Source organism: Vicia villosa, linkage group LG7 (assembly GCF_029867415.1).
Source record: "Vicia villosa cultivar HV-30 ecotype Madison, WI linkage group LG7, Vvil1.0, whole genome shotgun sequence".
Classification (NCBI taxonomy): Eukaryota; Viridiplantae; Streptophyta; class Magnoliopsida; order Fabales; family Fabaceae; genus Vicia; species Vicia villosa.
The window spans coordinates 101,837,087-101,849,210 of record NC_081186.1 but is presented as its reverse complement, the minus strand read 5'-3'; the positions used below and the strand labels follow the sequence as shown (position 1 = coordinate 101,849,210).

General features: G+C 35.4%; 1 protein-coding gene across 1 annotated transcript; it reads right to left on the bottom strand.

Moving 5' to 3' along the window:
* Window positions 1-717: 717 nt before the first annotated feature.
* On the bottom strand, window positions 718-10,662 carry LOC131619861 (uncharacterized). Its single transcript, XM_058890908.1, has 12 exons — window positions 10,173-10,662; window positions 8,965-10,066; window positions 8,562-8,837; window positions 7,702-8,478; window positions 6,709-7,350; window positions 6,348-6,434; window positions 5,419-5,936; window positions 5,185-5,265; window positions 3,868-4,966; window positions 3,153-3,428; window positions 2,127-2,906; window positions 718-1,469 (listed from the first exon to the last, which is right to left on the bottom strand). Exons 1-12 carry the CDS (start codon window positions 10,619-10,621, stop codon window positions 870-872), a joined length of 6,687 nt encoding a protein of 2,228 aa, XP_058746891.1. The 5' UTR covers window positions 10,622-10,662; the 3' UTR covers window positions 718-869.
* Window positions 10,663-12,124: the final 1,462 nt, after the last annotated feature.

Below are 12,124 nucleotides of genomic sequence, written 5' to 3'. Positions count from 1 at the left end.
TGTCTACTACAAGCTGATAACATGATGCTATACGTGATAGCTTAACCTTCCTGTGATTTTTTGTTTTAATAAAAAGTTCTAAATGTCTAAGTCAAACGATTTCAAATGAAAACTTGTTGTTATTTTGTAAAGTTGCAGTGAAAGAATAAAGGCAGTTGCTAGAATATGTGGAAGAAGAGTATTGATGTCATTCAATTCCAACATACAAATACACAATAGAGTGATAACTGCCCACTAGGATCATGTTCCTATAATTTAGGCCACGATTGATTACTGAAACAAACTAATGACTTAATGCTAGGAAAAACAAAACTTAGCTAAAAATTAGGAGACGTGTCTGGTAGTGTCAGTGTCCGAAAATGACATCAACACTAGTTATTACATTTAATTTATTTATTTTTTCAAATTATTATCAATGTCGATTTTCAATGTCTGTGTCATGTTTCTAGTGTCAATGCTTCATAGATCTTAAGAGTGTAATTCTTAACATGAATACACCCTCTTACTAATAGTCTTAGTTATAAAATGTATTATTTAATAACTTGAATTCATCTGACCTAGACTCATTAATTTCCTTGGTCAAAGCAAGCACTGTTCTATAGCAGGGTCTCTTCAAGGCTACCAAGTATTGGTAGAGATGATGATGAAGATGACATTTTCCAAAATGAGTGAATACATGGCATGTGATTTAATGTGGATGACATCCAAGACCAAAGGTGAGAAGAAAATCAGGATCCCGCGATCAATCACATTAATGGCCAAGCAAGCATTGTACATTCTCCCTAGTCTCTCCCTGAAATATATTACAAAACATACAAGAGAGTTCCATATAGAACAGAGTGCATGTCCAATATATAATTGGTAACATCTCAATTATGGTTCGAGAATAAACATTCTATCACTTTTATTGCTATTGTTATAAAGGAAATTCTTTTTGTCTTCGATAATGGTTCATTCTTGACAAAAAGTGATGATTCCGTTTTCACATTAGGTGATGGTTGTAGTTCCTCTTCAGCTGATGGTCCCGTTTTCACATCAGGTGATGGTTGTGTTTCCACTTGAATTGTTGGCTCAATTTCCATAGTAGTTGACTGACCATATATTAGATAGACAGCCGTCTCCTTTACGGCCAATCCATGCCCAATAGCTACAAAAATCTCCAAATTGTCACCAACTCCTAAATTTGATTTCATGCTTTGCCAATCTTCATCATTAAACGACATTACTGTGTCTCCTTTGTAAATATGGATAGTGAATTTTGTGTAATTAATAATCAAGAGACTAGTGAAACATTCAGATGTCAGTTTTTCTCGTGTTGATGAATGAAGAACACATAGAGTTATGCCCTTCATTACAAAATCAGTATCCTCGGGAACTTGAAATTTTACCGAAGGTCCTTCACCCCTATAGGCTAACCAAGAAGGATAATTGTCTTCCAGAAAGAAAGAAATGCCATTGGTTGCCAATCTCTGTATCATGAGCATATGCTTAGTTATTTAAGTAATTCTAATTATGCTATGCAATGGACATTTTCTACCATTTATTGAGTCAAAGTAGTGTACTATACCGAAAAATATATACAAGGAAACTGATCGAATGAAAACAAGCACAAAATGTTCCTTTTATGTAGTTCCTTTCCACTTTCCCACAACTCATCTATCACTGAAACAATTGTAATAACATATATAAGTTTGTCAACAAACTCTCTGGGTGGTGGGTTCTACTTTCTCTGTACAAAATATTTTTCATCAACTAGCTCTACTTGCACATTACTATTACTTGTATATCCTTCATTGAAGAGTGTCTCATAGTATACATGGCCTAGTATCAACATCTAAGAAATGAATAGTATTGTTTTCAATTATCTAAAATAATTTGTCTATTTTGTTCCTATTTTCTTCCATCTAAGTCTAAAGGACTAAACACGTGTATAACTTAAATTGTTATTCAGTTGTCCTTCTATAGTTAAGAATGTATGATAGGTATGAAAACCTAAAAAAATGTGATACATGTAGATATTAACAAATAAAATGTAATAAAGATAAAGTTAAAGAGCAATGGTATGTAGACAGAGAAGAAAAAAATAATATAATGGATCAGTAAAGGTGGGAGGATAGAGAAGGAACCTGTGAAAAGCTCTTTTCAAGAGTATCAATGACAATGTCGCAACTTCCAATTCCAATCAAAAGTGATCTCAAGGAAAGACCTGAAATTTGTGATGCATCTGATGTTCCCAGTTCAGTAAGACCTGCACCATATAGATCATCAAGAAGTCTTACGAATTCTCGTTTCAGTTGAATTTCTGAGTCACATTGTATCGAAACACTTCTTAATTTTGAACAGCTGCTAAGTATCTCTGATTGATAGACCAAACCCGAATTATTAGTCTCTATGTTCAGGGAAACAAGAGACATTGACATACCACCAAAAGGAGGAATGTGTGATAAGGAATTCATTGTTGGTGACATCCAAGACATAATGAGAGATGGAAAAATATCACGCGATAATCCTTCATATCCACATAGGGATATATATCCAATACTTTTTAATCTTAGTATTGAATAGGGAACTTCTTTTACAGATGTATCTTTTGCAATCAGTGTTGTCAAGGATTGCATCTGCCCCATGTCTTCTTCCAACTTGTTAATCTTTGAACAGCCAGAGAGGATGAGAGTTTTCACTGACGTCAATTGATATATCTCTCTTGGAAGATTGCTAAGGCTTGTACAATCCTTCAAATTTATCAGAAGAAGATTCTTGAGATCTCCAATGGATGAGTGCACCTCGGACAAATTTCGACAATCCTTCATAACGAGTTTTTCTAGGTTTGGTAATTTTGAAAAGTCAGGGGTGCTTTTTAAGTACTTGGAATGACTGAGATTGATAACTTTTAGCTTCAGCAACAACTGCAAGAAAATAATTGTTTAAAAGAAAATTAGATATTCAAGATTTGGTACCATTGAAAAGTCAAGAGTGTTTATCAAGTACATTGAATAACTAAGATTTCGGATCTTCAGTCCCTCTATCAACTACAACAAGAAAATAGATGTTTTAAATAAAAATTAGAGGATAAGATGCAAAATGAACAATGGAAAAAGTAACCATTCCCATTGGCCATGATTATAAAAGGAAAATATCTAGTGATAATGTACCTGAGGCTTCTTCCAAACTTGTATAAGATTACTGCATTTTAATTCCATAACAACTAGATTTTTTTGATAAAAGTTTTCTGGTGCGTATTTTAAAGGAAATCCTTGCCAAGAAAGCCATTTCAGGTTCTTTGGAAAACATTCATAATCTCCAATGAATTGTACATTATCAAGTTGCAACAATCTCATCCTCTTCATTTTCTCAAAAGCAATAGTATCAAAGCAAACATTACTGGTCCCTTGCAATTTCATAACTAATCCTTCAATGGCTTTTGTCCCCTGTGACACAAAAAAAGACCATAAAATAGAAAGGAACGCTTAATTTGTTGTTTGGTAACCAAAAAGCAACAAGTACAGCTTGAGTTGTTACACGAAGCATTAAATATAATCATATATAAAATGACGCGGTTCTCATTGACGAACTTCTCTAAGGTGATTCTACATGAAGATACATGCATGGAAATTTATATTAGATTTTTAACGTGGACCAAAAACCTAAGGTACAAAGAAATAGATAGGAATACCTAAGCCTAAGTTGTAGGAGAAGAGACCTACAGAAAAATTATTTTTTATATTGCATCCTTAACAAGGACAAACACTTGTGAGATAGTGAATCCCACTATTTTCAGTCAATTGATGGGAAAAGTAAAAAAAAAAACATTTAAAAACATAGTGAAAGATGATAAAAAATCAAAATGCAGTGTAAAGAAATTCTTACGGTACGGTTGGTTAATACATCAACTACATCCTCATGACACCACAATCGACTACGCTTCTCAGGCTCCTCGGGTGAACTTTCACGGACAATTTCTCTTCCCATGTCTCGTAGCAAGGAATGCATTCCAAGCTTACTATTCTTTTCAACTTTTATGAGGCATCTTTCTATCAGCACGGTTATTCCAATATCAGCATGAAGTCCACAACCATTTAGTATATCTGTAACATAAGCTTTATCCTTACCAATAAAGAAACAACACACATCGAGAAATATATCCTTTTCCATGCGATCCTCTAAACCATCGAAGCTTATTTTTAGTTTCTCATGAATTTGATCATTGGGTATCTTTTCTAGCTTTGATAATACACTCTGCCAGTCTTGTTTTCTTCTATTGAACAAGTAAGACCCAAGGACTTCAAGAGCTAGTGGCAGTCCACCACAGTAGGAAACTACACCTCCTGAGAGACTAAGGAATCCTTTAGTTGGACTTGCCTTCTTAAACGCATGCCAACTGAAAAGCTCAAGGGACTCGTGGTTATTCAATTTCTTTACTTTATAAATAAAGTCAACTCCAAGGATATTAAGTAAACGCACATCTCTTGTTGTGATGATTATTATACTTCCAGGACCAATTCCATTTCGATTTCCGCATAGTGCATTTAATTGCTCACGCATGCTCACATCATCAAGTACAACAAGTGCCTGTTTTGTGCAGAGTCGTTCGTTGATCATAGCTTTTCCCCACTCAACACTATGCACCTCTATCTTTCTTGTTAAGATATCTGAAAGAAGTTGTTCTTGTAAATTGTTTGGGCCCCTATCTTTCTCCCAACGTTCTCTAATATTAGCAAGGAAGCATCGATCTTCAAATTCATAACAAAGGTTATTGTAGATGACTTTGGCAATGGTGCTTTTGCCAATCCCCCCCATTCCCCAAATCCCCACCAAACAAACTCCTCTTGTATTCTGTCTTAAAAATTGAATCAACTGATCCGCACGGGATTCTAGTCCAACTGGAAAATCTGGGATAGGTAAGCATTTTTTGTCTAGTTTTATCAAAACTTGGCCAACAATTTCCTTCACAACACTGCTTTCATTGCTGCAATAATAAATATTTTTCAAAAAATAAAGGACATATAAGTAATGAAAGATTAGAAGCTTGAAACATAGTACTGCTAAAACTGGCATATGACTCAATTTCCAATCATGTAAACTAACACTGTTAATCAAGTTCAAATACTTTGTATTTTGTATGTACACTTCCAATTTGCAAGTAACCTATTAGAAATAAAGTTATAAAAAGAAGAAGACATTTACCTATAATTATTCATATCCCAACCAGCCAAATTCGAAGCATCAATGAGTGCTTTCTTTCGAGAACTTTCATCCACATCACTGCTTTGAATATTGCAACAAAAAATATTTCAAAAAACAAAAAAAATGAATAATTATAGGTAAATAATTAAAACTAATAAACATTTTCCTAACGTCCTTTCAATTGTTAATTTTACCAAACATTATAAAAACTTATTCATATAACCTATCATTTACCTGTTACTCATACCCCAATTAAACAAAGTCCAAGGAGTGTTAAGTGTTATCTTTGGTGGACTTTCCAAGTTATTTGTGTTGCTATTTCCATGGAGAGCTTCTCCAAAAGTATCCCTAGCATAGTCACGTATATACGAAGGGGTAATACCACCGTGAAATACAGGCATAATGACTCGATCCTTATGTGTGTGAAATTTCATGATTTGTGAGAGTTCATCAAGACACCAACTTGAGTGAATGTAGTTTTCCGAGAAAACAATGATGAATATCTGAGAACCTTGAATTGCTCGCAGTAACTCTGGTCCAAGTTCCTTTCCCTTTTGAAGATTCTCATCGTCGAGAAAAGTGTTGACTCCAGCATTTGAGAGTGCTGCATAAAGATGAGAAACGAAATTGCTGCGAGTGTCTTTTCCCCGGAAATTGATGAACACCTCGTAGATCCATTGAGGTCTAGATGTTGAAGAAAACATGGATTTGTTATTATGAGACAAGAGAGAAGATGAATGATTACAGAAGACTCAGTCTATGGATATGAATCATTAAAGCATTTAAAGTCAATGTTCCATACTGTTCAGAATTGCTTAAAGAAATGGGTAGTGCAATTTTGACTAACTACTAGGATAATTTAAAACTACAAGTGGGTTCCTAGTCACCTGATTAGGTTTCTTTAGCTACTCTGTCTTGCCAAATCTGAGTTTCTTTTTTAACAAAATAAATAAACAACATGAAGTGAAAACTAACTTTTTAGTGACTTTTTTTACTAGAAACCTCAAATTCAACTCATTCAAAATTCTTACAAAGTCGTTAAAGAACTGGGCAAGTAGTGATCGTATAATTGAACTCGACTGTTTTATTTTGGAGGCAACGCAGTAGTTTTATTGCTTTGTATAATTTTGGACAGTGCTGTGAAACGTTTTAAAGGGAGTAACCAAGTCCACGACTTGATCCGATAATTTTGTCTGTGGCTGAATTTTTGAAAACAGTGAAACAACACTAACTTTAACAGAATCCCATACCTGGCAGCATATGTAAATCATTATCTCCATTTACATGATATGACACTACAATAATCTTATCACATAAATATGAAGATCCTACCATATTGTCAACAAATTTTTCAAAATTACATTAATTGGATCAAACAACGCCTCAAAGATCCCCCATCAGTGTACGTAAAATATAAGCATAGTTCGTCCTCCCTCTAAAAACAATATTACAAATAAACTTTCAAGGGAATCCTATGTTAGGACAAAGGCATGCCAATAAAAAATTGCTTGAGTCTCAAGTTTGGTTCAAGAATAGACATTTCCCTATTCTCTTTGCGAGTCTTATAAAGATATTTTCATTTGGCTTTGGTAATGTCTCCATTTTCACATCAGGTGATGGTTGCACTTCCACTCTAGGTGATGGTTCCACTTCCACTCTAGGTGATGGCTCCGCCATCATATTAGGTGATGGTTGCGTTTTCCCTCTAGGTAATGGCTCCGTTTTCACATCAAGCGATGGTTGCACTTCCACTTCAATTGTTGGCTCAACTTTCATAGCAGTTGACTGACCATAAATTAGATAGACAGCCGTCTCCTTAACAATCAATCCATGCTCAATAGCTACAAAAATCTTCACATTGTCACCAACTCCTAAATTTGATATGGCACCTTGCCAATCTTCGTCATTAAACGACATTACCGTGTCTCGCTTGTATATCTGGATAGTGAATTTTGTGTAATTAATAATCAAGATACTAGTGAGACATTCAGTTGTCGGGTTATCCAGTGTTGATGAATAAAGAACACATAAAGTTATTCCCTTCATTCCACAATCAGCATCCTGGGGAACTTGAAATTGTACTGAAGGTCCTTCACCTCTATAGGCTAACCAAGAAGGATAATTGTCACCCGGAAGAAAAGAATCATTAGAATTGGCAGCCAATCCCTGCATCATGAACATATGATTATGCTAAGCAAATGGAAATTTTGTGCCAATTTTAATAGGATCAAAAATAGTGTAGTACACATAAAAATGGACACATTGAAACTGAATCAATGAAACCAGGCTACATTTTTTTTTCTTCAACAAGTGAGCTTTCACAATTACAACACAATCGTAACAGATATATGTTTTTCTACAAGTTCTCTCTCGGTTCAATGACCTTATCAACATTTTAGAAAATACCTTTAGTATATTCAAATTAATTACTTTCGCTTTTCGCTTTAGAGTATTAGCAATGGTACTGTTGTCAATTATGTATAAATATTAGTAAAAGTGAAAGGATAGATAAGGAACCTGTGATAAGCTCTTCTCAAGAGTATCTTTGACTATTTCGGAACTTCCCATTCTAATCACAAGTGATCTCAAGGAATGACTTGAGGTGTTTGATCCCTGTGATGTTGTTTCCATCTTAATAAAATTCACATCATATAGATCATCGACAAACTTTTGTAACTCTTGAGTTAGTTGATTCTTTGAATGACATTGAACCCAAACACATCTAAGTTTTGAAAGGATGGTAAGCATTGGTGAGTGATAGGCCATATTATTACTCTTCACATCCAAGGAAACAAGAGACAATGAATTGCTTCCAAATGGAGAAACACGGGGTAGGGAATTTCTGCTTGGGAAAATCCAAGACTGAATGAGACATGGAAAAACATCACGTGATAATCCTTCATATCCACATAGCGATATAAATCCGATACTTTTTGATCTTACAATTGAAAAAGGGACTTGTTTGACACCAGTATTTGCTGCAATTAGAGTTGTCAAGGATTCCATTTGCAATATATCTTCTTCCAATTTGTCAATCTTTGAACAACCAGAAAGAATGAGAGTTTTTACTGATATCAATTGATAGATCTCTATAGGGAGATTGGCAAGACTAGTACAATTCTTCAAATTTATGAGATGAATCTTCTTGAGATCCCCAATGGAATGGTGTACCTCAGATAAACTTTGACAATCCTTCATAATGAGCTTTTCTAGATTTGGTAATTTTGAAAAGTTAGGCGTGCTTTTCAAGTACTTGGAATGACTCAGATTGAGAACTTTTAGCTTCTCCAACAACTACAAGAAAATGAGAAATGAAAAAGTGTCAAGAAATCTTCTTGTCATCAACTTTTGAGCTTTAAAAGAAAGTAGTACTTTACCTTGGTCTCCTGCCAAACTTGTTTAACATTGCTATATTTTAATTCAAAAACGACTAGATTTCCCTGATCAAAGTCATTCGGTATAAATTTAAAGGAAGATTGTTTCCAATCAACCCATCTCAGTTGTTTGGAAATTAATCCATAATCTCCTTTAAGGTCAACACCATCAAGTTTTAAAAGCCTCAGCTTTTTCATTTCTTGGAAAGCATTAGTGCTGAAGTGAATTCTTCCTGTTTGTTGCACCCTCAAAATCAATCCTTCAACAGTTTGTGTTCCCTGCAATGTGAATGCAAACCATGCATCCATATAATTTCATGCAAATCATGCATCGAAACTAGTCTAGAAACAAACAAAGAGTCATATGATCTTAATAAGATTATAGATGATGTTCAAAAGTTCTTACAGTATTATTTGACAAAACATCCAGCACATCCTCACGAAACCACAATCGACTATGCTTTGCCGGCTCTTTTTCTGAGCTTTCGCCAACAATTGCTCTTCCCATGTCTCGTAGCAAATCATGCATTTGAAGCTTGTTATTCTTTTCTACTTTTACGAGGCTGCGTTCTATGAGGATAGCTATTCCAATATCAGCATGAAGTCCACAGCCATTAAGTATATCTGTAACAGCAACTCTGCTCTTTCCAATGAAGAAGCAGCATATGTCAAGAAATATATCCTTTTCCTTATAATCTTCTAAACCATCGTAGCTGATTCTCAATTTCTGTTGCACTTGATCGTTGGGAATTTTCTCTAATTTTGATAGTGCACTTTTCCATTCTTCTTCCGTCCTCTCAGACAAGTAAGATCCAAGGACTTCAAGAGCCAGAGGCAATCCCCCACAATAAGCAACTACATTTCTAGAGAGTTCGCTAAAATCTTTTCTAGGAGTTGGTTGTCGAAAAGCATGCCAGCTGAAAAGTTCAAGGGACTGATTGTCATCCAGTTCCGTCATTGTGAAGACATGGCCAGCACTAAGTGATTTCAGAAGGCGTACATCTCTAGTTGTAATAATCACAACACTTCCCGAACCAAAGAACTTACGATTTCCACAGAGGGCTTTTAATTGCTCCGACTTGGTCACATCATCGAGTACGACGAAAGCCTTTTTCCCTCGAAGTCTTGTCTGTATCTTAGCTATCCCCGACGCAACGTTACGTATCTTGGCCTCTATTTTGAGGAGATCTGAAAGAAGCTGTTCTTGTAAATGAATAATTCCTCTAGTATCATTTTCACAACTCTCTCGTATACTTTCAATGAAACATGTTCTACCCTCAAATTTACGATGGATTCGGTTGTAGATAGCTTTGGCCGTAGTTGTTTTGCCCGAACCACCCATTCCCCATATCCCTATCATACAGGCTTTGCTTGATTGATCATCAATAAACTTGGTCATATTTTGCACACGGGATTCCAATCCAATCGGAAATTCAGTAATAGACAACAATGAGAAATCTATTTTTGTCAAAATGTCCTCAACAGTTTTCTTCACTAGTTCACCTTCACTGTTTCAGTATTAATAATAATAATAGTCATAAAGACAAAGAATGAGCATGAGTTATGAATTATACTGACATGATAATCTCACAGAAATGTTGATTACTTGATTACCTGAATCGGCTGGAATCCCAACCAGATAGATTAGCAACTTCAGTCAGTGCGGTCCTCCACTTGTCCAACAGATGTTCTTTTTTTCTTGCAGTGAATTTCAACGAGTCTCCAAAACTACCACTCTGTCTACGGACAGAAGATGGATCAACACGGTAAAATACCGGTATAACGAACCGGCCATAATTTTTGCGGCATTCCATGATATGTACCAGTTCATTAAGACACCAGCTAGAGTCTGTGTAGTAAACTGAAATAACAACAACAGATATGTGAGAGGCTTCTATTGCCCTCTTCAATTCTGGTCCAAGCTCCTCTCCCTTTCTAAGATTCTTGTCATCAATAAAAGTGTTGATTCCTGCGTTTGAGAGTGCAGCAAATAGATGAGAAACGAACGTGTCACGAGTATCATTTCCTCTGAAATTTATGAACACATCGTAGGAGAAAGACATTGTTTCAATGGATTTTCAATCAAGTCAACGACTATACAAGATCACAAATGCAGAACAATGAGTAATAATATCCTTTCTTAAATGGTGAATTCTTAAATACTCCGTTACTACTATTTTATTTAGGTGGACCAATCAACGTCAACCATGTGTTAGTTTATTTAGTATTTTCTTTGATGTTACTTTGAAAAGATATTAGTAAGATATCTGTAGTCACTTTTTTACTCAACTCATCTTTGAGCCTTCCACAGGAGCCTAGTTGAAGCTTTATTCCTATATTCAGTTCTCGAAGCTTTAGATGAACCTTCTGGACGAGGTTAGTTGAGTCCTTCTGATGAGGCTTAGTTGAGTTTTCCAAACGATACTTAGTTGAGTTCCTCAGGTGAGATTTAGTTGAGTCTTCTTGATGAGATTTAGTTGAGTATCTCATGCGAGACTTGGTTGAGCCTTCTTGATAAAACTTAGTTGAGTCCCTCATGCGAGACTTAGTTGAGTCTTTCGGACGAGACTAATTTGAGTCCCTCATACGAGACTTAGTTTTTTTTAATAAACAATGATATAAGATATCGTACTAGGGGTGCAACCCTTACAACAAGAACTCTAAATAGAGTTAAAACAGTTTAAAAGTAACTTGTACCAATCATAAAAAATAGTCCTAGAAGTAGAGTCACTATTACACAACCATCTCCAAGAAAAGAACAAAATGTTGGAGATCACCACTTCAAATCTAAAAGAAGCATTATCAAAAATAATGGCATTTATCAATATCCAAATGCACCAAATTAGAGCTAACCAAATTGAGTTTAGTTTAACTCTAGTGTTGGATATTCTCTCCTTTTCTTGGATGTAACCAAAACTTTTGAACTCCTCCAAGGTAAACTCCAAGTCATCTCCCAACCAAGTGTAGATATTTTCCCATACCGCTTTCGAAACTTGACATTGAAAGAAGAGGTGTTCCGAAGATTCCGGATGATTGGAGCAAAATAAACAATCCATGGAGTTGAAGTTAGAGACACCTCTATAGGCCAAAAGGTCTTTTAAAGGAAGTATATCTATGAAAAATCTCCAACAAAATATTTTGACCTTTTTCGGAATCTTAGCCTTCCACATAGCTTCCAACAAATTGATGATATTAGTTGACCAAGCCATGTCTTTTGCATTAGCTACCAAGTTAGATACACTTGCAACCGAGAACACACCATTTGGGTTTAGCTTCCAATGGAAGTTGTCTTCTTCCGTATTGTTCGGAACTATTCCTTCCAGCAACACTTTTAGCTCCCTTACTTGAAGAACAAAAGTCGTAGGAGTATCATTTAAGGCGTCATGAGTGAAATTTGGGTTCAAGTGAGCGAAATCGTCAATTTCGAAGAGACCGTTAATGTTTCAATTAAAGGCACCATCATTCCAAGAGAAGACATCACTAACTTTGGAAATTTTATTGGTTGAAAGATCGAACAAATGCGGGAAGGAAACGCGAAGAGTTTGATGACCCAACCAACAACTATG

Coding starts and splice junctions, on each gene's coding strand:
- LOC131619861 (XM_058890908.1), bottom strand. CDS start 10,621: ATGTCTTTCTCCTACGATGTGTTCATAAATTTCAGAGGAAATGATACT. Junction 10,067..10,172: donor TGGGATTCCAGCCGATTCAG/GTAATCAAGTAA, acceptor ATACTGAAACAG/TGAAGGTGAACTAGTGAAGA. Junction 2,907..3,152: donor AAGTTTGGAAGAAGCCTCAG/GTACATTATCAC, acceptor ATTTTCTTGCAG/TTGTTGCTGAAGCTAAAAGT.